The sequence below is a fragment of the Aethalodelphis obliquidens genome, unplaced genomic scaffold, assembly GCF_003676395.1.
Source record: "Aethalodelphis obliquidens isolate GAN/ISIS:26980383/991018 unplaced genomic scaffold, ASM367639v1 scaffold5, whole genome shotgun sequence".
In the NCBI taxonomy this organism is placed as follows: domain Eukaryota; kingdom Metazoa; phylum Chordata; class Mammalia; order Artiodactyla; family Delphinidae; genus Aethalodelphis; species Aethalodelphis obliquidens.
The window spans coordinates 18,532,706-18,557,059 of record NW_020837949.1 but is presented as its reverse complement, the minus strand read 5'-3'; the positions used below and the strand labels follow the sequence as shown (position 1 = coordinate 18,557,059).

General features: G+C 44.3%; 1 protein-coding gene across 8 annotated transcripts in view; it reads left to right on the top strand.

The window, feature by feature from the left end:
* Positions 1-24,354, top strand: part of LRGUK (leucine rich repeats and guanylate kinase domain containing) — a 121,983-nt gene that overhangs the window by 64,073 nt on the left and 33,556 nt on the right. For 7 of the 8 annotated variants that reach the window (XR_003431880.1, XM_027101889.1, XM_027101887.1 and 4 more), the window contains 4 exons: positions 5,417-5,513; positions 9,583-9,696; positions 11,717-11,918; positions 12,543-12,638. Coding sequence is in view for 7 of the 8 variants with exons in the window: in XM_027101889.1 (XP_026957690.1) it covers positions 5,417-5,513; positions 9,583-9,696; positions 11,717-11,918; positions 12,543-12,638 (509 nt within the window). In the remaining variant the exon portion in view is untranslated. Of the gene's footprint in view, positions 1-5,416; positions 5,514-9,582; positions 9,697-11,716; positions 11,919-12,542; positions 12,639-19,041; positions 21,438-24,354 lie in introns of those variants that run through there. The other variant, XM_027101885.1, reaches the window with a different exon arrangement.

Here is a 24,354-nt window from a genome sequence, read left to right as displayed (position 1 = left end):
TTTTTTTTTTTGCGGTACGCGGGCCTCTCACTGTTGTGGCCTCTCCCTTTGCGGAGCACAGGCTCTGGACGCGCAGGCCCAGCGGCCATGGCTCACGGGCCTAGCCGCTCCGCGGCATGTGGGATCTTCCTGGACCAGGGCACGAACCCATGTCCCCTGCATCGGCAGGCAGACTCTCAACCACTGCGCCACCAGGGAAGCCCTGTCTTCATTTCTTTTCCTTCTTTTTTCTTTATTCTGTTCCACAGCAGTGAATTCCACCATTCTGTCTTTCAGGTCACTTATCTGTTGTTCTGCCTCATTTATTCTGCTATTGATTCCTTCTAGTGTATTTTTCATCTCACTTATTGTATTGTTCATCTCTGTTTGTTTGTTCTTTAATTCTTCTAGGTCTTTGTTCAACATTTCTTACATCTTCTCGATCTTTGCCTCCATTCTTTTTTCTGAGGTCCTGGATCATCTTCACTATCATTATTCTGAATTCTTTTTCTGGAAGATTGCCTATCTCCACTTCATTTAGTTGTTTTTCTGGGGTTTTATCTTTTTCCTTCATCTGGTACCTAGTCCTCTGCCTTTTCATCTTGTCTATCTTTGTATGAATGTGGTTTTTGTTCCACAGGCTGCAGGATTGTAATTCTTCTTGCTTCTGCTGTATGCCCTCTGGTGGATGAGGCTATCTAAGAAGCTTGTGCAAGTTTCCTGATGGGAGGGACTGTTGATTGCTGTTGTTTAAATTTTCTTTTATTTTATTCTTTATCCATCATATATTTTATTGATTTTTAATTAAATGGAAAAAAAAAAGGGCTGAATACAGTCTCATTTCTCTGCCATTTGCTTGAATGTTTTCTTTCCCTCCTATTTATCTCATTTTCTCCCAGCATTTTGTCTTTCTTTTTTTTTTTTTCTTTCTTTTTTTTTTTGGTACGTGGGCCTCTCACTGTTGTGGCCTCTCCCATTGCGGAGCACAGGCTCCGGAGGCGCAGGCTCAGCGGCCATGGCTCACGGGCCCAGCCGCTCTGCTGCATGTGGGATCTTCCCGGACCGGGGCACAAACCTGCTTCCCCTGCATCGGCTGGTGGACTCTTAACCGCTGTGCCACCAGGGAAGCCCTTGTCTTCCTTTTCAAATTGCATTCACCCAAGACCAAGACATTCAATGAAATTTTCACATGGTAAGTTGCATATCCCGATGTATAAATATTAAAAACATGACTTAGTGGTGTAACAAATATTGGAGTGGCTGAGGGATTGTGCTCTTGTCCAAGGATCTGATTTTACCATTTGTTCTTGGTTTTAGAAATAGGTTGGATGTTCTTTCTTTACTTGTATTAGTTACAAGTGGCCTAGAGATAGGCATTTACTGCCTTCGGAGTCTCTCCATTTATTTCCAGTCTTAACAGTACCATACAAATCAGTGGCTTCCTAGAAAAGTGCTGGGTAATGAGAGAAACAGAAAGCAGTACCGGCACGCCTGTTCATCTTCCAGATTTAAGGCCTTCAAAGTGATCTGAACAGTCATGAAAGTAAAACTGTATACTTCTTCCTTAGATCTCTATTTTATAGCAATCTCTATTTGTGTAACCTTTTTCATGGTGTTGACTACTAACTATATTTTATTTTTAGCACTATAATATGGTAAAATAAAAGCCTGCAGCTATTTATCTAAATGAGATGGTATGAGCTGTAGCTCCCCAAGAGCCGTCTAATCTAATGTCTCTTTATACAGGTGTGACAGACTAGTAGAATGGTTTATTTATTCCTTCAGTCAGTGTTTCTTGAGCACCATCCATGTGCATTGTACCAGTGATAAAATTGTAAAACAAGCAGACATGAGTCTTGCCCTCCTGGCAGCTTACACTCTACTGTGAGATTAGATAAGTAAATGCTAACAAGACAGTTTGATGGGTGCTATGATGAGGGAAGTAAAGAGCCTCTGTGACAGGAGAAATAAAAAATAAGTGGGATGTGAGATTTGAGGCGGGGGGAACAGGTGCCTGAGATCCAGGCAGAAAGAACAACAGGCACATTTGAGTTTTTTGGCTGCGTTGAGTTTTTGTTGCTGCACACAGGCTTTCTCTCGTTGCGGCAAGCAGGGGCTACTCTTTTGTTGCGGTGCATGGGCTTCTCATTGTGGTGGCTTCTCTTGTTGTGGAGCATGGGTTCTAGGCATGCCGGCTTCAGTAGTTGTGGCACACAGGCTCAGTAGTTGTGACACACGGGTTTAGTTGCTCCGCGGCATGTAGGATCTTCCCGGACCAGGGCTCAAACCCGTGTCCCCTGCATTGGCAGGCGGATTCTTAACCACTGCACCACCAGGGAAGCCTGGCACATTTGATTAACTGAAAGTACACTGTAGTGTGGCTAAGCTTGAAGCATGGAGGAAGATGGCAGAAGACCAGAAAAATAGACAGGGGTCTGATCATAAGGGGTCTCTAAGCAGGGGAGTGTCATGATCACAGCTGCATTTTAGAAAGTGTCCCCTGTGGGCAGTTTGGGAGGGTGCTTGGGGAGGGAAGGCTGGAGATGAGGAGACTGGTTAGGATATAGTGACAGGTGATAATGGCATGAATTAGAAAGTGGTATGCGTTACAGGAAAGTGGACAGAGTAGTGGCTTCCTGGAATTTGATACTCAGACACAGTATGTGCTGGAATCTTCTCTGTTCGTGATCTCTTAAATTGTGTCCAGCAGTTTATTGACATATGTTTGCATTGGGCATTGGGACCAATTTAATTTGCCCACCAAATGCCCTAGGAATACGTGGGCATTTGTGGACACCCAGTGAAAGAGTTCCCTTACTAACAATATGGCATGCTATAAATGTGCTTGAATTTGGGTGTGCTCACAGCCAAGCCTCTGCCTAAATATGTGCAGTAACAAGTTATTTCTTGAAGCAATCTGGTCCAGAGTTGAGATTCTAAATCTTCATGCTTCTGAATCACACTAAAAAAATTTCTACTTCCTCAGCTGCCTGCTAGTCCTTCTTAGGCATTGTTTCTTCTTCCTCTTACATTTTCCTGGATTTAGTAATATTTCGTTATTTGGCCTGGCCTTCCAGATTCCTTTCCCTCCTGATCATCTCCTCCTCTCCATGGACTTGGTGTGTTAGGATCCTCAGTGACAGCTGGCCAGTGAATTGGCCTTTAAGAATGTCTGACTCACCCTTAGGCTTTCAGTGCCAGTGTTGTATTCTGGGGTTAATCGTGAACACAGCTCTTTGTCTGTTAAATGAAACTAACAGGGAGTATGGCTCCCATTACAAACCACGATTTAATTAATTTTCCGTGATTTAACTAGTAAATAGTAAACTCATGGAAATGTAAATTACAATTGAAATTATATTTAGACAGGAGAGAGGAACGATGTTGAAGGTGGTGGCCCAAGCAAATTGCTTCGTCTGAAATCTGGCACCATGTTTTTCTGAGTTTAATGAAACATTGCTTTCACTGTGAAGTATTTCCTTTTCAAGACATTCACATTTGGGCAGTATACTACACAGCGAACATTTCTATATGTGAAAATTGGATGACAGGTTCAAAAAACCGCAGGTCATCTTAGGTCCTTCTTAATAGAAAGTTCCGTAGTGGATGCTGGTTCTGTCATAGCTTTCTCCGTGTCAGTGAAGCCATCTCTTTATTTACCTGCCTAGAAGCTTCAGATTGCTTCTTTGCTTTGTCTTCCTTTTAGAAATTCTGAAAAAATCCCTGCTATTTGTTTGGAAATTCCTTTGTTGGAATTTTTTGTTGGAAAATGCAAATTCAGTGCAGTGTGTATAGGCTATGCTAAGGGTGTGTGGTACAGGATGCCAAGTCAGCGAGTTATCTATCCTGACTGTCAAGGACACCAGTAGACAGAAGGTCTCAGGTCCCTGCCAAGGGGTATAAAGAAATTCCAGTGCATGCAAACAGCACAACAAACGTCATGGCGTTTTGACAGCCTTCTCTTAAAATGTGCTCTTTCCTGTGTATACAATTTAAATGTAATGTTAAGACCTTTAAATTTATAGTATAGCTAATTCTTGATTTTAAGGAAGGGGAACAGCGGTATGAATTAGAAAAGTTTGTCTGTCTTTGACTTTGAAGTGGAGAAGATTTTGAGGTTGTGAGTTTACCCTCTTAGTGTGATACTAAAAGGACTTGACTTTGGTGTCATCCTGTGGTTGTTACTTAGTCACGTTACTTTACTGCTGTGCCTCAGTTTCATCATCTGTAAAATAAAAACAGTAGCACCTACCTCATGTCTTTCTGTGAGGAGTCAATGAAATAGCATGTCAAGTGTCTAGCTACCTGCATCTCCTGTTTTAAAACCATAGGATAATCTAAAAATCAGTTTGTGTTCCCAGAACTTAACATTGGGAAGTCAGCATGGTCTGAAATCAACAGTCCTGGTCTAGTTGGGAGCCCCATAGTCTAGTTCTGGGACCGATACTGGCCTGCTCTGTGGCCTCGGGCAAGTTATTTTTATAGTCATCTTAAAATGGAGCTCATCACAGCTGCCATCCACTTAACATGTTCGATTAATTCATTCATGTCACAAATCTTTAGTAAATGCCTACTGTGGGCCAGGCATTGGGAATGCAGTGGCAGATAAGATCAACAAGATAAAGTCCTCTCCTCATGATTTGTATGTCCTGCTGGAGAAGATAGGAAAAAACAGATAAGAGAAGGCAGTTTGGGTGATGGAGAGTAATTGGGGGCATGGTGGGCTGGGGTAGGGATGCTATTTCAGGTAGTGGGCAGAAAAGGCCTCTTTGGTTGAGCTGAGAATGCCATTCAGCTTTGGAATCATGGCTTCCCGTGGGAGGTTCGTACATAGTACTGATAAGTGTGGCAGGAATAAGGAATGAGCTGGTCTCTGCCCTCAAGCAGCAGAGGAGATGGGGTCCTGAATAGGGGGCTGGGAGGAGTTGGTGGCAGGCACTGAGGCTCAGGGTGGATAAAGAAGAGGTGCAGAACCCATCCACAGGTGGTCAGGAAAGGCCTTTTGGGGGTGACCCTTAAATTGAGTCCTGAAGACAAGTGGGCTAACCTGGCAGAGGAGCGGGGAGGGAAGCGTTACAGAAAAAGCCCATAGATCAGAGAGAGCATGAAAGCACTTGGGTGGAAAGTGTATGGGTAATAAATACTGTTATACTTCTTAAAGTATTATGATGTGATGTCAGAGGTGGTGATTCAGAAGGTGATAAAGAACAATGAGTGAAAGTTTGGTGTCGATAATCTAAAAGTTTTTATAATCCCTATGAAGTCTAGCAAGTGGATGTAGTCTAGCACTGCCAGAGCTCAGGGTTCTCAGAACAATGTTACTTGATGTTTCGTGGATCAATTTTAATTTTTGAAAACATACTTTACACCAAAACCTTTTCCATTTTGAATTTCAAGCTAATAGAAAGAGACGAAGTTCTCTGCATTCTGTTTTCAGGGCCTGTCACACCACAAGACGGCCGTACTTTGGAGAAGGGGAGCGGGTTGATTATCATTTTATCTCTCAAGAAGTTTTTGATGAAATGCTAAACATGGTAAGACTGCTCTTCATATTTAATGCACGAGAAATGTATGTTCTGTGGTAGAAATATTAGGAAATAGTGTTAAGAAAGAGAATTATATTTGTGTTTTTCCTGAGAGATGTGTTCTTATTGAGTTGGTTCTTTTCTTAAACCATTTGATACATCACTGTTCACATGCTGCTTTATTTTATGATCTTGGAGAAAATATTGTATATTTCCAATGACACTGAATAAATAGACGTTTTAAGAAAATGGAAGAAAGCACCACGAAAAGATCTTGAGATCTGTGTTTATCAGGTGCTGCTCTATTGGTCAGATTTGACTCAAGATAAACAATTCCCAAAGACTTGATGTGATGCAGCAAGCTTGGGAATGGAGCCCTTACCGGGGGTTGGGGGCGGCGTGTTCTGTCCCGAGACCACTCCCTCTTTTTGGTATCACTGGTGCTTTCTAATTGTTGTGACCCTAAACACCATTTCACACTGGTGTGTCCCAGCCAGCTGGTCTTCCCTGGACACATACACAGACTTGACCTTCCACCATAACATCTCTGTGTTGAGAAGTCCTAAGTCCTGGAGGTCATTAATGCATGTGGAAGCTCTCGACAGTAGACAGGAGAAGTTTCCTCATTTCTTTGAGGTCTGTGTCTTTCCTAGGTGAGGATAACTACCCTGCCCTTGTTCATTTCATTGGAGCTCTGGGCGACCTTATTCACCCATGACTTCAGTTAAACAGAAAGAACATCTCATATCTTTATCACTACCGATGGATCTGTAAGCCTTTTATTTTCTCTTCACCTTGGGCCTTATTTTTGTTTATATTATCATTTTTTCTATCACCAAATGAATCCTACACAACTCTTTTTTTTTTCCCCTGAAGCTTCCTGAAGGACGGGATTAAGGACTAGGCTATGCTTCTGCTTTTGAAAGATTACCATCTAACCAGTGATACTCTTACAGCTACATCCCTCCTCCGCTCCCTCCCCTTCTCCATCCTCCATTCTTTTTCTGCCCCATCCCCAGATAATAGACCTGGCTTATACCTCAGTGCTCATAACTGTGGAGCATTTAAGCATAGGCTCTGCAGTTGCCACGAGTTTAATTTTGAATGACCAGCTTTACACATGGTGCGTATTTTCTCTTGCATTCACAGAGAAACCCAAGTGAAAAAACCCTATAATCCCTAGGCCATTTTCCCTTTAATCTTGTCAAAAGAACATCTTGGAAATTCTTTATGAGTTTCTCTCCTAGGGCTGTATTTTAGAAGTTCGGTTTTATGTACCAAGGGTACTCTGAGACTTTATATTTCTAAAAGCCGTTAAGAGAAACCTGAGGGGTTATCTTGATATTAGTAAGAAGCATTCTCTTAAGACTCTTTGGGTTGAAAGACAGCTAGTTCCCAAAATTGACGTTAGTTTCTTGCTAGAGTCTGGGGCATTTTTTCTTGATTTAGTTCCACTGTTCTCAGTGCCCCATGTGCTCCTCTGATGTTTCATACCTTATCAAATCTGTAATCAAGTAAGTCTGGTTCAGTTCCTAGTCTGAGAAATCACTGTACTTTTGTACTATATTTAGTCTTCTAGTTTTACTCCCTCTATGGGAGTGCTTGTGTGTTTGAGAAGTACTCATTTTTCCTGCTTCTGCTAACATATTACTTCACTGTAAGGGCATCATCATATTCAACTTGAATTTTGCTTCAAATCTTCTTTTCTTTCAAGTGAGCTTGAGGCTGTTTCATGAAGAGAGACAAACCTAGACATTAGAAACTCGTGACACATTGTCAGGTGAGCCAACCACGCCCACACACTCAGCCTCTGTACACAGAGCCCCTCTCCATGCACGTTCCCCTAGCCAGCCTGCCCCCTCCCAAGTCACAGTACCCCTCGACAGACAGCCTGGGCACACCCCACCCCAGCATGCCTGCTGTGGACAGTCACACCTCTCCACTCTGACAGGTACACATAGACTAGCACATGCTTCCATATACACTCCACACCCCCCGCAAAAACAAAGATCATCCCCCCATGTGCCCACAGATGCGTGAACCCTTCTTAAGCCCATATACACAGTCACTTACCTGCAGAGACTCTTATACTCTTGTGGAAGTAAAAATCACAGATCTGGAGGTCTCTGAGATATGATTATTGCTATTTATTAAGAAATCCACAGGCAGGAAGCGGTGAAAGGAGTATCACCCTCCGGAAGCTGGGGGACCACTCATCTCAATTCTTAACATATCAGTGGAACAAGGCCTGTTTTATATACACAAGTACAGTGCAAGATTTCTCCCAACCTTAACATCCTTCCAGAAAATGTTTTTGGGATCCACAGAGGGAGGCCCTTGTACACACAAGTAAACAAACTCCTAGTATATATCTGAAAAGTGATTCAAATATACATTATGAAAACAGAGTGAGTCACAGTAAACAAGAGACTCAGGTGTCTATCTATATAGATATAATATAGATAGTAAAAGGAAAGGAGTCACAGTATTTGTCCCAAAGAACACAGTATGACATTGAGGGAGTAAAGTAAAAGGATATTTATTGCTGGGTCTTTAACTTATAGAATATATGACATAAATGTCTTCTGATTATGGTGGATGGGGGTTTTCCTCATCACCCGCAACAGACACATCCCCCAGAGACCCACCCTCCTGAGGGACACCGTATGTCTCCTAGCCTTCTAACAACCCCCCCGCCAGGCAGCGCCCCCCCCCACCCCACCCCCGCCCCACAACATACACACACGCAAATCTCCAGAACATCTGGGCCAGGAGGCACAGGGCAGCATCAAAGACCCCTGACTGCTACTGTTTTTAATGACGGCGCTGCCTTTTGCTGGGCTTCAATTGATGGGATTTGGCCTTGGGAGTTTTCACTTCATTATTTATTTCAAAATCATGTTATCTGAGGAGTCACGGTGGCTAAGGATGTCCACATTTTTATTCCTTCTGTTGTCATCAGCGTCCCAGTTTAGATTAAATCTTGTTGTCTAATAAATATAATATCATCAAAGGAAAAGTCAGACAATTTTTTTTAATACATTTATTTATTTATTTTTGGCTGCATTGGGTCTTCATTCCTGCGCACGGGCTTTCTCTAGTTGCGGCGAGCGGGGTCTACTCTTCGTTGCTGTGCGTGGGCTTCTTATTGCGGTGGCTTCTCTTGTTGAGCACGGGCTCTAGGCGCGTGGGCTTCAGTAGTTGTGTCTCGTGGGCTCTAGAGCACAGGCTCAGTAGTTGAGGCGCACGGGCTTAGTTGCTCCGCGGCACGTGGGATCTTCCCAGACCAGGGCTCAAACCCGTGTCCCCTGCACTGGCAGGTGGATTCTTAACCACTGCGCCACCAGGGAAGTCCAGTTCAAACAATTCTGAGAGATGTGTTCTACTTGCTTTTTTTTTTTTTTTTTGCACGAGACTACAGTTTCAGGAAGAACTGGGCTTCCAGAATATAGAGAGAAGGCAGTATTTGTACCTCAGATGACTAGAGGGCACACAATACTGATGCTGAATACATTTGGGGCAGTTTCAATAAAAAGCTATGTTTATAAGGAAAAGCAGGATGGGTCTGTTTTTCATCGCTTATCTCAGGATGCAAAGGTTTATGGATGTCGCTGTAATTCATGGCCTTCAGGCTTATCTGGGAATGCAAGGCACTTGAGAATGGAAGCTTTTGGGGGAGACCTGGTGTACTGGCATAGCCGAAATGGCCGAGGCAAAGGGTGAACTATTAGTTTTGCTTTCTCAGTAATGAAGGTTTACAGTGCAGGTTTGGCAGGAAGTGGGTAAGTAAGCAAAATGATCTGTTTATCATAAGCTTCACTGCCTTTACTCCGCTCTAACGTTTGGTCAGCTGGTTATTTCCAAAAGCCTAATATTTTTTGGCCAGCTGGGAATTGTGAATGAATTTCTGTATCAGTTTGGTATTAAGTTTCATCAACCCATTGTCATCCTTATACAATTGCTAATATTTATACGTTTTGTGTAATCGTATAAAAGTAAGACATCAAATCATTTTATTTATATTAAATTCCGTGATGGCAGCTGTTACAGGAAAATCTTTGCACTTCTTACATTGCAGGGGAAATTTATTCTAACCTTTAATTATGGTAATCACAAGTATGGATTAAGTAGGGACACCATAGAAGATATCGCAAGAGATGGTTTAGCAAGCTGTGTTCATATGGAAATAGAAGTAAGTACTTTTCATTCAGTCGATTTCTTTTTAATGCGTAAATGTGTATATATATGTGGGATTGGGGAGGGGGCTACAGTGTGTGGATCTACAATGTGTAGGCCGAACACTGCTAGGCCCAAGAGGAATGCGTACAAATGTGTGAGATTTTAAGTTTGTAATTAGCTTAGGGGAAGAAAGATATAAATAATTCAAATGACAGGAGTTGGATTACAATACTAGACATCACCCAAACGCTGTGGAGTAAAACTGCCACTCAAGATTTATTTTCTAAGTTATCTCCTCACTAAATTATCCGTTTTTCTTTTTAGAGCACTGGTCTCTGTATAAGTGATAGCAGATAAAATGTTTCCTACAGGGTGTGGAACTGGTTCCCTGTCCACACAGGACAGTGGCAGGGCCCTGCCACTGACCTTGTCCCTTCCTTCTCCAGGGAAGGCGCATGGGCCATGCTGCCATTTGATTCCAGCTGCTCACTGGTTTACTATCTTTTCATACTTTGAGCAATTTAGACTTGCAGATTTCAGGAGATCTTTCTCTCTTCCCCAGTATCTTCCCCCAGTGATCTTCTGTAATTAGAATATACAGAAGTCTCTCTAAAATCAACTCCAGAGTAAAACCAGGAATTTCCTACTCATTTATTTTAAAAATATGTGGCTTTATTAACTATTTGAGATCTTCAAAGACAGTTGATTGGTTTTTTGGTTTTCCTTTACTATCGACTTGAATCTCCCTTAAAACTTTTTTCCTCTCTGACTTCCAAGAGCAGGAGACTGGGATTCCTTTTCAGCCCTTTGTATTGGTCTAAGTGTTGCCTCACTTCAGTGAAACTGGTCACATTTCTTCCAGTTCGTTAATTTTCCTAACTTAAAAATCCTGCAATTCTTATCATTCTGCAGTTGATTGGTTGTGCATCCTTAAGAAGGTTTACTTTGTTTCTATGCTAATTAGCCAAAAGAAAGACCTTTTCCCTAAAATGTCTTCCTTGGACATGGCAGAAACAAAAATTAATGCAACTTTGAGTGCAGACTCACCAGCTCCTGTGTCTAACTTTTTCCAGTTTAATGGTTCTGAGTTCTGGCCCCTGTTTTACTTTTTTCCTTCCTGAGAGCTTTCTCCTACTCATTTCTAAGAGGTTGAGTCCATAAACCAGGCTTTATTCCTGACTCTTCCGAGCTAAACCATTTTTCCCAACTGTCCTCATCATTGACTCTTGTAGACATTGTTTTTGAAAAGATCCTGTATTTCTTCCCCCTGAATTTTTAAAAACAAAGATTTTGAACATTGAGTTAAATTATTGATGGTAGGATTGAGGTGGAAGAAACTTTAGAGTCCATTTGGAGTAGCTCTTCCATTTCACAGATGAGGACCCTGATTACTCAGGGAGCTTGAGGGATTTGCACAGAGTCACAGAAGCTGGAGAGCTGCAGCCCTGACCCAGCCCTCCAGATCCTCAGAGCACTACCTGCCACTGCTTCCCTGGTTGTGTGGGCTCCCGGTTAGCAGGTTATCATGAGCTTGGCCTTCCCATGCTCTGGGTACAGGCTGTGAGATATGATAGGAACCAGCCAACCAGGTTGCTGGTTTAGGAACAGGAAGGGCCCAAGTTGATGACAAAAGGGTAACAGAGGAGCCTTGCTCTATGGTAAGATCTCTATCTCCTGGGGCTGCAAGGATGCCTTTTGAAATGTAGAATTGAAATTACTTTTCAGTAATAAAGATGCAGTGAGCATACCTATTTGTCTCTAGCAGTTTTCTCTTTTAAGAGTCATATGCATTAGAATGATTAGTTAGAGGATAACCAGGTAGGACAAATTCTTATTTTTCCAGTGATAATGTGATATTTGATGAGCAGAGAGAAGTAACCTAATCCTGGGATACTTGTAGGAAAATAATAGCTAATTATACAGGTAAAATAAATTCCTCAGTACTTATTACACCCATGTTGTCATGTATCTTCTAAATGATTTCTAAATTGTGTCTCTGTTTCTAACTGATTATCTTTTCTTTAAATGCATAGGGTGTAAGAAGTTTAAAACATTCCTATTTTGAGCCTCGATACATCCTGGTGGTACCCATGGACAAGAAAAAATATGAGGGCTACTTGAGGAGAAAAGGATTATTCAGTCGTATAGAGATTGAATTTGCTGTCTCCAGAGTAGACCTTTATATTAAAATTCATCAGAAATATCCAGGATATTTTGATGCAGTAATCAATGCAGGTCAGTAACTTTCAGCAAAGTTTTATTTTTGAAGTGTAAGTTTACTGGGGAAAAATCTGCTCTAAAGTACCTTCTTATTGTTGACCGAATGCAGTTTCTTGTGGTTGTAGGACTGAGGTCCCTGGTTGCTGGCTGGCTATCTGCCAAGGGTGACCCTCAGTTTTTTGAGGCTGCTCTCAGGTCCTACCTACATGGCCCCCTCCATCTTCAGGCCAGCAATAGCCCATCAAATCCTACTCATGCTTCGAGTCTCTCCCTTCCTCTTCTGCAACCAGAAAACCTCCTTTTATGGGGATCATGTGATTAGAGTAGGCCCACCTAGATAATCTCCTTTTTGATTAGCCCAAACTCAGTTGATAAGTAACCTTACTTACATTCGTGAAAATCCCTTTGCCATATAACCTAACGTAATCACAGGAGTCGTAGCTCATCATGTTCACAGGTTCTGCCCACACTCAAGTTGGGGGGGGGGTGATTATACAAGGGTGAAGTGTCATTGGGTCTTAGAATTCTGCCTACCACAGTATTCATAAAAGTAGATCTAGTTAAAAAACCATCACCACAGATTGGCTCTATTTTGATATAATTCTGTTGCTTTAACATACATTCTCTTCCTTACTGTAGATGATCTGGATGTTGCCTACCAAACTCTGAGTCAGCTCATTAGAGAATACCTTGGATTGTTGGAGGCAACTGCCAAGAGTTTGGCTCCAACCACAGGTACTGCTCTGTCCCTTTTGTTCGGCATGGAAAGGAAAACAAATCTGTGGGTTGTTATTTGGGGACTCATCAACCTGTTCCCATGGGGCTGGTTCTGACTCTTTAATCCCTGTACTTCCTCTGGTCCCCACAAATAAGCTGCATGAGTCAGCCCTCTGGGCCAGTCCCTCTGCTTGTCAAGGTGACTATAATGGACCTCACAAGACTTTCCTTTAAGCAGTACCTTGGAGTACCTACTCATGGTAGGTATGGGTCAGCCCCACAGTTCAGAACTCCACCTCCTGGAAGTTTGGCTCCTAAGGGGGCTGAGGTGGTGTTCTGCTTGACAGCATTGTCCCAATCCAAGAGATTCTCTCCCCCTTTCTTTGCATTTCCATAGTCCTCAAAATGTTGCACTACAGAGTATAACGGAAGAGCACTGGTCGGGGGATGTGAGCCTGGTCCTGGCCCTGCTGCCCCCTGGGACAGGCTGCTTAGCTGTTCTGAGCTTCTGTCTTGTTAGATGGAATTAATGCTCCCCACCTGCCTCATGAATCATGCACAGCAAATGACGTGGGATATATGCGTGCATCTCCTTGGAATCTAGGAATTCTAAAGCCCTAAATTAGAATTTTAGTACATGAGTATTTTGAGATGTATTTAACAGCTTCCCCCCAAATCCCCCTCATACCCCTTAGGATGGCTACTATGAAAAAGCAAAACAAAACAAAAAATAGAAAATGTGCTGGCAAGGATGTGGAGAAATTAGAAATGTAAAATGGTGTGGCTGCCATGGAAAACAGTATGGTGGTTCCTCAAAACAATTAAAAATAGAATTACCGTATGATCCAGTGATTCCACTGCTGGGTGGAAGAACCGAAAGAACTGAAAGCAGGTGTTGCACAGCCTTTGTACACCCACGTTCACAGCAGCATTATTCACAGTACAGTAGCCAAAAGGTGGAAGTAACCCAAGCAGTCATTGACAGATGAATGGATAAACAAAATATGGTTTATATGTACAAGGGAATAGTATTCAGCCTTAAAAAGGAAGGAAATTCTGACACCCGCTACAACATGGATAAACCTTGAGAACATTCTGCTAAATGAAATAACCAAAAACACATATACTGCATGATTCTAATTATATGAGGTACCCAGAGTAGACAAATTCGGAGACGGAAGGAAGGAGGGTGGTTACCAGGGGCTGGGGGAGAGAGGAACAGGGGCATTGTTTAATGGTGGCAGAGTTTCAGTTTTGCAAGATGGAAAGAGTTCTGAGAATTGGTTGCAGAACAATGTGAGTGTGCTTAACACTATTGAACCATACACTTAAAAATGGTTAAGATGGCAAATTTTATGTTACATGTTACAATTTTATGTTTTACCACCACTATAATAATAATAAAAAGCATGTCCCCCCAGTGGACTGAACTGCATTCACGTATCACATAATGTAGAATATAACGTAAGACTCTTGCTGCTGTGCCGATGCTGTGCAGATGCTCCACAGCTTTGTGTGTACATGTGGTTTAGCCTTTGTGACTCTGCCCACGTAGGATCTTGCTGGCCGGGTTGCATCCTGGCCAGGCAGAAGCAGGCCCGGTCACGGTTTTGCCGGAGTTCAAACTAACGGTGCTGCTTTGCAACTCTACACACTTTCTCCAGATCAGGTGCCCATGGAATTCTGGAATGAGGTCGGTGTGAAAATGGTAACAACCAACAGATAATGACCGAGGTTTTCCTTCCAGTTGAGTCTCCTAGGAGACAAGTAGCCGGAAAGTACCAGAAGAAAGTGCATGCTGTGAAAGTGGGCCCCTCTGGCGGAGGGAGGGCTGTGCTGTGTCGCGGAGGGGGACGTCCAGTGAGCATTGGGTGGTGTTCATCCCGCACGGCCTCCTCCTCCACGTCAGGTCTGTTCTTTAGAAAGCTGAGCCTGTCCAGTTGTATCTAATGAGGCTTCCATGGAAGCTCCATGGAAGTTTCTCTTGAGGAAATCTGGCTCCCTTTGCTTTAAATCTTTGCTAGTCCAGCAACCTCTGATGTTTAATTTGGTCCCCTGCATGGATCTGTTCCCATGGGGCTGCCCCCTAGGTGAGAGCAGCCTGCCCCATCCCTGTGCCAGGCCCATCTCCCATTGTGAATTCATAAGTTGGTGCTGTGGCTTTTAAATCAGCCCCTCGGGGGTCTGGAGAAAGCTGAGTCGATCCCCTGAGCCTGAGCAGTTCCGAGCAACAGAGACAAGCGTGGTTTTCCATCAGCAGCACTGAGGGCGCCTCTCAACTGTGGTTCTTGAGCAAGACTCAGCCTCCATGGCGGCGGGGTGCGGCCCCCAGCTTGCCCTGCTCTGCAGCCATCAGGAGCACTTGAGTACTGGCTGTAGCTGCCACTTGGCAAATTAACAGACCAGATAATGTGCGCATAGGAAAATAGACTCCTGTTTTGAAGGGTTTTATGAAACTTCATTTATTTGGGCTAATTAGGTTAGACCTGTCTGATTTAATGAAAAGTATGAATTATGGAATTTGTAAGTAAGAGTGTTCTCACTCTCAGATACATTTAATACCTGAAACTGGTCCATCCAGTTACTGACTAATTGAATCCCAGCTTTTAAAAGTAGATGGGCAGGTTTGTACTTAATATACCAAATCATTGACCTCAATAGACGCCAGTTTTTCTGACAAGTTTACTATTTGTAAACTAATGTGTTTTCTTAAGAAGCCAAACCCTTTATTTTATTTATACAGTTCATCTGTGGAGGAAGTTACTTTTTTTCAGTTGATAGTTTAAGGATAAATTTGCACATAACGTGATTTTTGTGGAAGCCATATATTATTCAAGTATTTAAAAATTGTAATTAACATAGTCCTTATTAATAAGCTTATAAGTAAGTGTCTCTGGTGGCCCAGGAGTAGAGCCAGCGGCCCCTCTGAGTCTCAGGGCTGTGAGGTACACGCGGGCCAGATGTTAACAGGTGCAGTGCAGGAGAGCAGAGCCCAACCATAATCACCTCAAAATGAATCTCGTGACTCCCTGAGGAGGGCCCAGAGCCCCAGAGGGTCACTGCCACAGGCCTGGCTGGCTCTCAACTCTTGGCCTCCCCTCTGAGCTGGATCACTCCGATTTTAGGTTCTGTGGTTTAGCTATATCTACGTAAAGACGTACATAACTTACATAAATGTAAATGGGATCCCTAGAAGCAAAAATCCATAATTTTAGTATACTGGAATAATTTTTATGTATAACTGAGCTGTCAAAGGTAAGAAATTAAAAATATTTAAGATTCTAGGAAAGCCAGTTTTTTTGTCTGAGCAATTAAAAAACTGGACTGGAAATAGGAAGCCTTAGTTTTGCATTCCAACTTTCATCAATAATCATTAACTTGATTAGAGAAATCACTTGAACTCCCATTTCTAAGAAACAAAACCCAAACAACTCTATATAATATTCTGGAACATTTTAGAATCTGATCTTCCAGAGTTGAGGTTTTCCCTAATTAGGCTAGAGCGTCCATCTGTATATTCAGCTTCAGTACAGAGAGAAATCTGATGGACAATGGCGTTGTTTTCATAGAAGCAGTAATCCTGTGTCAGTGCAAAGTGAAAATGATTGCCAAACATTTGAAGTAATAATACATAGCTTTATCTTTAGTGATTCCATGTTACTAATTTGTAACTGAGAATGCAATTTTAAATTCTGCTCTTGATGAGAGTGGAATAAAGTGAAGAAAGAAAGCCCAATGTTTATCCAGATTTCAGTACAGCGGCCCGTCAGCCTGGACCCAGAAGTGCAAACCTTCACCAGAGGAGACACTAATTAAATTTCCATTAGATGCATGTATAAAATAGTAACTTTGGGTACAGAGTGATTATAAACCCTCAAGATCTACCGTTAATTAAAAATGTATATCAATTAAGGTACAGAATTGTCTTTTTTTCCCCTATAACAATGCAGGTAATATTCATTTCTAAAGCAGGAAGATTTAAAAAACTCCTGAGTAAACAATATTATGTCTATAAAATAAGGAAAAACTCACTATATTCAGAACTCAGTATATGGCATGCCTTTACTCTCCATTTGTCTCTTTACAACTGATTTCTGGAATAGTACTTCCTGCAAAGCTTTTAAATAGCTGATCCAACCACCACCCTGAGTTCTCGCTATAGAGATCATAAAATAAAATTTTATTTGAAAATCATTATTTAGAATTCTGACTAATGATAGACAAAAATGATGATGGTGATGATGAGTCAAAGAGGGGAAAATTGAGCAGTTTACTAGTCCATAAAGTGGTGCCTTTGTCCCTAATAAAGGTCATGGTATCACTTGGCAAATTATGTGAATTGTTAAATTGCAAAAGTGGGGGGAAAAACTCATGTCTGATTATAGGAAACCAGGAGGGCTTAGATGGAAAGAACCTTCAGCTTTGGATTTCACTATTCTTATATTTTTCTATTTTGTTAAAAAATACGTTCTTATTGTGGTAAAAAAAACAACAAACCATAAAATTTTCCATTTTAGCCATTCTAGATGTACACCTGAAAGGCATTAATTGTATTCACTGCCTATTTTAAATATTTTTTACTACTCCAAACAGAAACTCTATACCCATTGAGCAAAATAACCAACACCCACCCCGCCCCACTCCCGGCCAGCCCCCCAGTGACCTCTAATCTACTTTCTGTCTCCATGAACTTGCCTAGTCTAGATATTTTTACTGTTCTCACATTTTATTTTAACCTTGTTTCTTGACTAAGTTTGTGTTTTAATTTATAACTGTTGTAAACTAGGGTGATCAGAATGACAAACAGGGCAGCCGCTCAGAAACCCCACCAAGTGGTAAGGTTTTCCTTTCTCCCCATCTCCTCCCGGTCCCTGGAGACACCTGGCTTGACTGGGTGCTCGGGGTACACTCCCAGGCTAGGAGGTTCAGGAAGAACCCGGAGTAGTCCGAGCACCTCCTGCTTTGTGGGGAGAGAAGGGCTGGTGGCCAGGAGCCTGGCTGGCTTCTGGGGATAGACCACCCTGGGCTCACCGCTGAGGTCTGATGCGGTTTGGATCTCTGAGTATCAGGTCTCCCCCAGAGTAAGCTGAGACTAGTTTCTTCAAGGCTGTTCCAGACCGGTGTGCCGCCTCCGAAGTGACCACTAGCATTTCAGAGCTGTGTCCTAAGGACTGGGTTACGATGATACACGGGTCACCAGAACATACCAGGGCTTCTACCCTAAACAAGTGCCTACTGGGGCGATTGTGTCAGGAGACCAGAATCACTCTAAGAACATGCTCCAGTGGTGGTGACTAAAGGAAGCAACCCCCTTCTGCAACACTGGCATGGTTAGTGGCCCCTCTGAGAGCCATTTCTTTTTTTCTATAAATTTATTTATTTATTTATTTTTGGCAGCATTGGGTCTTCATTGCTGTGTGCGGGCTTTCTCTAGTTGCGGCGAGCGGGGGCTACTCTTTGTTGTGGCACGCGGGCTTCTCGTTGCGGTGGCTTCTCTTGTTGTGGAGCACGGGCTTTAGGCGCATGGGCTTCAGTAGTTGTGGCACGCGGCCTCTAGTAGTTGTGGCACGTGGGCTTCAGTAGTTGTGGCTCGCAGGCTCAGTAGTTGTGGCGCAGGGGCTTAGTTGCTCCGCGGTATGTGGGATCTTCCCGGACCAGGGCTCGAAGCTGTGTCCCCTGCATTGCCAGGTGGATTCTTCACCACGGCACCACCAGGGAAGCCCCTGAGACCCATTTTTGAAGCCAGGGTAGTACTTGGAGGGAAGTGGTTGCCCTGGGGGTGGGGTGGCAAGCAGCTTGGATGGTGGGTCCTCAGGAGCAGCTTCCCTGAGCCATGGTGCCTTGTGATTCCATCAGATCTATTCTTTCCTTCCTTCCTCCTTTCACCACTTATTTACAGAGTGCCTGCTGAGCTTCTGCACCTTGCTAGGTACTGGTAAACTGGCATGACTCCTCACAGAGCTTGCAGTTTCTTTATGGGACAAGGAAAAAGGCCGGTAAACAAGGAAACAAATGGGGCTTCATCTGGCTTAGCTGTCCATCCCCTAGTTTCTACCATGAAAAGCAGCATTGACCCCTAAGGTGGTGAAATTTTAAATCTCATTCACTTAGAAACTTTTCTGGCCACTTTCAGACCTAGATATAAATTTTGGTTCTGTGAAGAAGCCTCTCTGTGTTTATTCATAAAAGTTTCTGTTTTCAGGTGACTAAGTATTGCTCTAATTCCACTAAATAAGTGAATTATAGGCACTAGTATCCCCACAGAGAAGGAACGGTTAAATTCTTCGATATGTGTAATTTTATTCTTTTCAAGATCCCAGGTGCATCAAAAAAAAGAAAAGATCTTTTTGGTCATTCATTTCTAAGGTTACATCATCATATTTGTTAAGATGTTTTTAGCTGCCTTCTTTTTATATTAAAGCGGGAGCTGCCTCTAGCAAGAAGACTGCCTCTGGGGTGCCAGCACACCTGGTTCCATCCCCAAGGCACTTGGCGAAACTGCAAGCAGATGGCCAGATAACAGAGCATCTCTCTGGAATGCAGATTCCTGCAAAGGTCCCTGAAAATCAGAGCCTAGCTCCCTCCCAGAACCAGGAGCTGACTCAGGAGGGAGCAACCCATCAAAAAGAGCGTTCTCCCAATAGCCAGGTCAGCGCTGTGCCTCCGCCACAGCCCAGCTCATCAGCGCTTGGTGTTCCCCAGCAGGCCCAAGACTCATCCCCAAACTGGAAGGAAGGGGATGCTCAACACTCAGATCTTTCTTCAAAAACAGTGACCACAAATCTCCCTGGGAATGAGGCCCCGACACCTGAGGTGAAAGCAGGTGAAGGGGGGCAGTCTGCCATCACTCCTTCCCAAGGGCCTTCTCAGCACCCTGACCCACCGTCAGCCCACAGCCCTCAGCTGGACCAGGATGAAGAATCAGGGGAGGCCAAGGTAACCCCCACCGGCCCTCTCCGCTCTGAACTTCCACAGGGATCTGACCCAACATCCCTTAGCCCCCAGAGAACCCAGGATGAGGAAACTGGGTCAGCCAGTCTTCCACCCGGCAGTTCCCATCGTGATCCTCCGAGAGATCCTTCTGGTCCCGACGAGGCCAAGCAGCTTGGTCCACCTCTGGGAGATTCTCAGCAGCCTCTGGAGGAGGGAATCCCCAGAGCAGACGTTGTTCGGGTTGACACTCCTTACCCAGCATTGCCGCATCCCCAGGACTCAACCAGTACCAAACAGACCCAGGACAGGGAAGACCCGGTGACGTTGCCTCCCAGAAGCCGGCTGGCTCCCACCAGGCTGCCCCAGCCCCGGGTCCTTGCTCCTCTCCAGAGTCGGAGGCGCACACCCAAACTCCCCCCACCCAGCAGACAGGAGGCTCTCGGAACAGCCTCAGATCAAACTATGACTCCCTCTCCCAGGCCCCCGCTAGCTCAGGAAGGAGACCCCAGCAAACTTCCTCCCACCAGCACCCCCCATTCCAAAGAGCCACACAACCTGAGCCCCCATCCGGGCCACGGTCCCCAGCAAGTCCAGGAAGAGAGAGTCAGGGAAGTGAAGCTCCCCCTTATCAGGCCCCCGGGGCAGGAGCTGGCACCACAGGCCGCCCCCGATCCGCCCGAGGAAGGGGAGGTTCAGGTAGTCACGCTCCCTCGAATTCCCGCTCCCTTCTCAGAACAGGTGCCTCAGAACACGGGGGCCGCTCCTCATGATTTGAGGCCTGCAGAGGAGAGGCACGCTCCCAAGGCAGGCTGCTCCTCCAGCAAGAAGATTCCAGATGTACAGGCCTTGCCCCCAAACCAAGAGCCAGTACAGCAGACAGGAACTAGGAAAAAAAAAAAAGCCCTATCCACAGAGACAGCTAAAGGGCCCTCACAGCTGAAAAGGGCACCACCTGGAGGCCACGAGGCATCCTTGCAGCCAGAATCCCAGAGTAAGCCGGCTCCCCCAGAGGCCCCCAGCCTCCTCGGAGCCCTCAGGGGGACTGGAGAGGGACAGTCCAATCACCAGCCATTCCTGAACCATCCCACGCTGAACCATTGCCTAAAGATGCCCAGATACAGGAAGAGAGAAGGGGAAAAGTACATTATTCCAGAAGAAAGGCCCATGCCAAACTCCTCGCAAATGACCTGGTTCAGAAAGTAGCCATGTCCAAGAAAGGACCATCTTTGAAAAGAGACAATTTTGGAGGATTATCTCAAGAAAATGTAACTACCCTCAGCGGTGATCAACCAACTCCAGGGGTCATCCCCCACAAAGGAGACCTCTCCAGAGTGAGGGGGCCTCTGCAGAGTCAGCACCCAGGGAGCACCCAAGGCGAGAAAAAAGGGGTTCATAGAAGGGGAAGGTCTCAGAAGGGAGAGGCTGCTTCGGACCCCCAGAGCGGCATGGTGTGGTCCCCGCCCAGCAGCCTGTCAAAGAGACTTAAGCCCATCAGGGGGCCAGTCAGACCAGAGAGAGCTCTGTCCAAAGGGACGGTGCTTCCAGGCAGCAAGCCAAAGAGAGAGGCACCCGGAAACACAGGGGAGCACCCCAGAATCAGGCGTCTGCTGGGGAGCAGGGCAACTGGAAGGGTAGGCTGTGAGCTCGGGGCAGGCAGAGCACCAAGCTGTAAGCCGTCCCTGGGCCACCAGGTCATGAACGTCTGCACCCCCTAAAGCAGTGCTATCCAGAGTGGAAAGCTATGGCCAGGGCGCTGTGGTCTGCACAACGACTTCCCTCTGCAGCCCCTAGCCAGCATGGATGGGAGGCCTCCCGTTGCATTATTAGAAGGTAGTTAACCTTCGCACACGTGTGCCTCTTTTGTGGTTCACCCTCGCAGCCTGGAAGAGCAGCCCTGTGGTGGGGTACACCAGCAAGCGGTGCCCCTGCTCCAGCAGAGAGAGCTGGTCTGAAAGGTTGGTGCCGGCCGGGAGGCGTTGTGTCCAGACTTGGACGAACTCCAACCTGACTTCAGGCTCTGGCAGAAGCAGTGCTGAATTGCCATTAAGCTTTCTTTTATTCATTAGGAAAATTCACTTGTAGATTAGAAAATTCTCTCATGCTTCTTGCGTTATCAAGGGATCCAGAAGCAAAAAGAACTCTGAGAAAGGAATCCTTTGCAGTTTCTGGGTCTTGGTCTCTCCCACAAACATTCCAAACCCACAGTTAATTTGTGGGAAGAGGACAGGTTTTTTATGCCCATGACAAGTGATCGAGGGCTTCGGTTTTGCATTGGCTTATACTGCCTGAAACTTATTTTGTTTGAAATGGACACCTTCCTTCTCTCTTTGAAGGGGAACCTCATGTAAATTAGCTCATGCCTTCGTTATGCCAAACCAGCTGGTTAAAAGAATTAGTAGGGAGAAAACTGAGGCGAATCCATTTTTTATTTATCTATTCATAACATCAGGATTCTTTTGCTGGCAAGTGACAGGAATCCAACCTGAGCCCGCTTATGTGAATCTTTTAGAAGGGAGGGGAGTATGTCACTCAACCAAACTCTGGGGAGGGCAGAGGGGCAGCAGAACCTCAGAGAGATTGGGGACCATCTCTGAACATAACCAGAACTGTCATCATCTCCAGTCTTTTCGTCATCTGCTGGACCCTTGTCATCTCCTAGAATCTTGTCATCTCCAGGACTCTTATCATTTCTCATCTCTGTTTTTTTCTCCGTGTTGGCTTCCTCTCTATGATATAAATGACTATATATCAGTTTCTGCACATGGCAGGGAATATGACCATCAGTAGCTCTTAAATTTTATATTTGGTATTATATCTGGCACCTCCCACTACCAGAAAGTGATTAACTCACATGCTCCTTGGTCCTAAGATTTAAAAAATTATATTCAGGGAAAGACTCTGATTGGCCCAGCGTGGGTCAGATGCTCATTCCACAGCCAATTTACTCTGGCTGGGGACAGGGCACATTTAGATATACTCATTGGGTTCAATCCTGTGAACCCTAGCATTCACATAAAAGAGAATAACCGTAAGCAGAGCAACCAGTTTAATATTTGACTCTTAAGAATTTACAAGATATTTATTGAGTACTTACTATGTATACATGTTAAGCTGGGTTTGGCATCCTGTATTTTAAAAATGTAACTGATGACTACATGCCTGTGTAAACATGTCTTATCTTACACAAAGAGCATGTGTCCACAAAAATTGTGTGTATGTCAAGTGTTATTTCAAGTGCAGTAGAGGAAATTGATATTTTTATAATCCAGGATGCAGGACTCTTCTTGTATAATGAAGAGCCTATGTTATACTAATAATTACACTCTGGTTTGTCTGGTTTGTCCAAGATGAAATGAATAAGGTGAATTTTTTAACATCTCATAACTATTTTTCTTAAGTTAGTTCAAGTCCCCCAACAAGCATTGATTGAGTACTTCATATATGCCAGACACTGCGATAGTTTCTACATAGAGTAAGATGGTGAGGACACTCCAAGGAGCTCTCTCTTCTCAAGGGAGACGGATAGGAAGGTTCATTACATGTGATCAGGGCAGCTGGAGGCCCCACAGCATGCTAGGATAGGGTTAACATCAAATAGAGAAGGAAACTCCCAGAACGCCGTAAGAATACTAAGAAAGGCCACTGAATTCAGGCTGGGATGTGAGAACTGGATCAGAAAACACTTCCAAGAGGAAGTCATCCTTTCAGCCAAGTCCTCAAGGTTGCAGAGCAGTCAGCAGACTGATGGAAGGGAAGGGAAGGTCTCAGACGAGGGAACAGCATATGCCTAAGCGTGGAGGGAAGAGCAGGCATAGCATCTTCTGGACCGAAGTGTCAGGAGAGCTATAGGCGTACGTAGCTCTAAAGGGCACATTGTGCTGTGCTCGTGAGATTGGAAACTTGATCTTCTGACAATGGGGAGCCATTGAATGGTGAAATTTTTTTTATCTTAGAGGCATCTGTTTCGAGTCAGCGTAGAGGATCACTTTAAAGAGGGCAATTTAGATGGCAGCAGGAATGCTGGGAAGCTATTGCATTAGTCCTGACAGGAAGGTAGTAAGGGCCTGAAATAAGGCATTGTGGCAGGGATGGGCAGATTCAAGATATTGGACTGGATGTAGGGGCAGTGCAGACTGGGAAAGAGAGGAGGAAAATCAGGATACCCACCCACCTTTAGGACCTGTGTATGGGCATTTTAGAGGCACTAGTACCTCACTGAGGTGAAAAACTACAGAAATTTCCTTGGTCTCCTCCTCGGGCAGCTGTTTCTGAGGCTCAAGGCATTTGGGGCTGCATTTTCATTAGGGTTCTCATGCAAAGTGAGACGCCAAATTTCCCATCTTTTGACTTGGAAGAAGTTCTAACGCCCTTCCCCGGGGTCCATGATGGTGTCAGGTTCGTGTTTGTGTTTTGGTCGTATTAACATCTCAGATTCAGTGCAGCTGGACATTTTGTTTGTTGTTCAAGGAAAGGAATAGAAAAGATTACCAACTCCTCCCTTGGTGAGAGGTTTTTAACAGCTATTATTGATTTTTCTCAGTATAAGGGGAACTTCTGCTTTTTAACTGTAGAACATAAATATTTAAAAAATTGTCATTTTCCATCTACATTTACAAACAAAGTTCATATCACTTTCATATGCTATGTTCGTCAGCAAAGTGATCTTTATGGGGAAAAAAAAGAACGTTGTGGACTTTAGTCATTCTATTAGCTAATACAATCTTCAGCTTTTTAAAAGAAGTCTGGCATTTAGTATTCAAATCAACAGAGATGATAATTCCACTGGGTGCAAGAGCCTTCT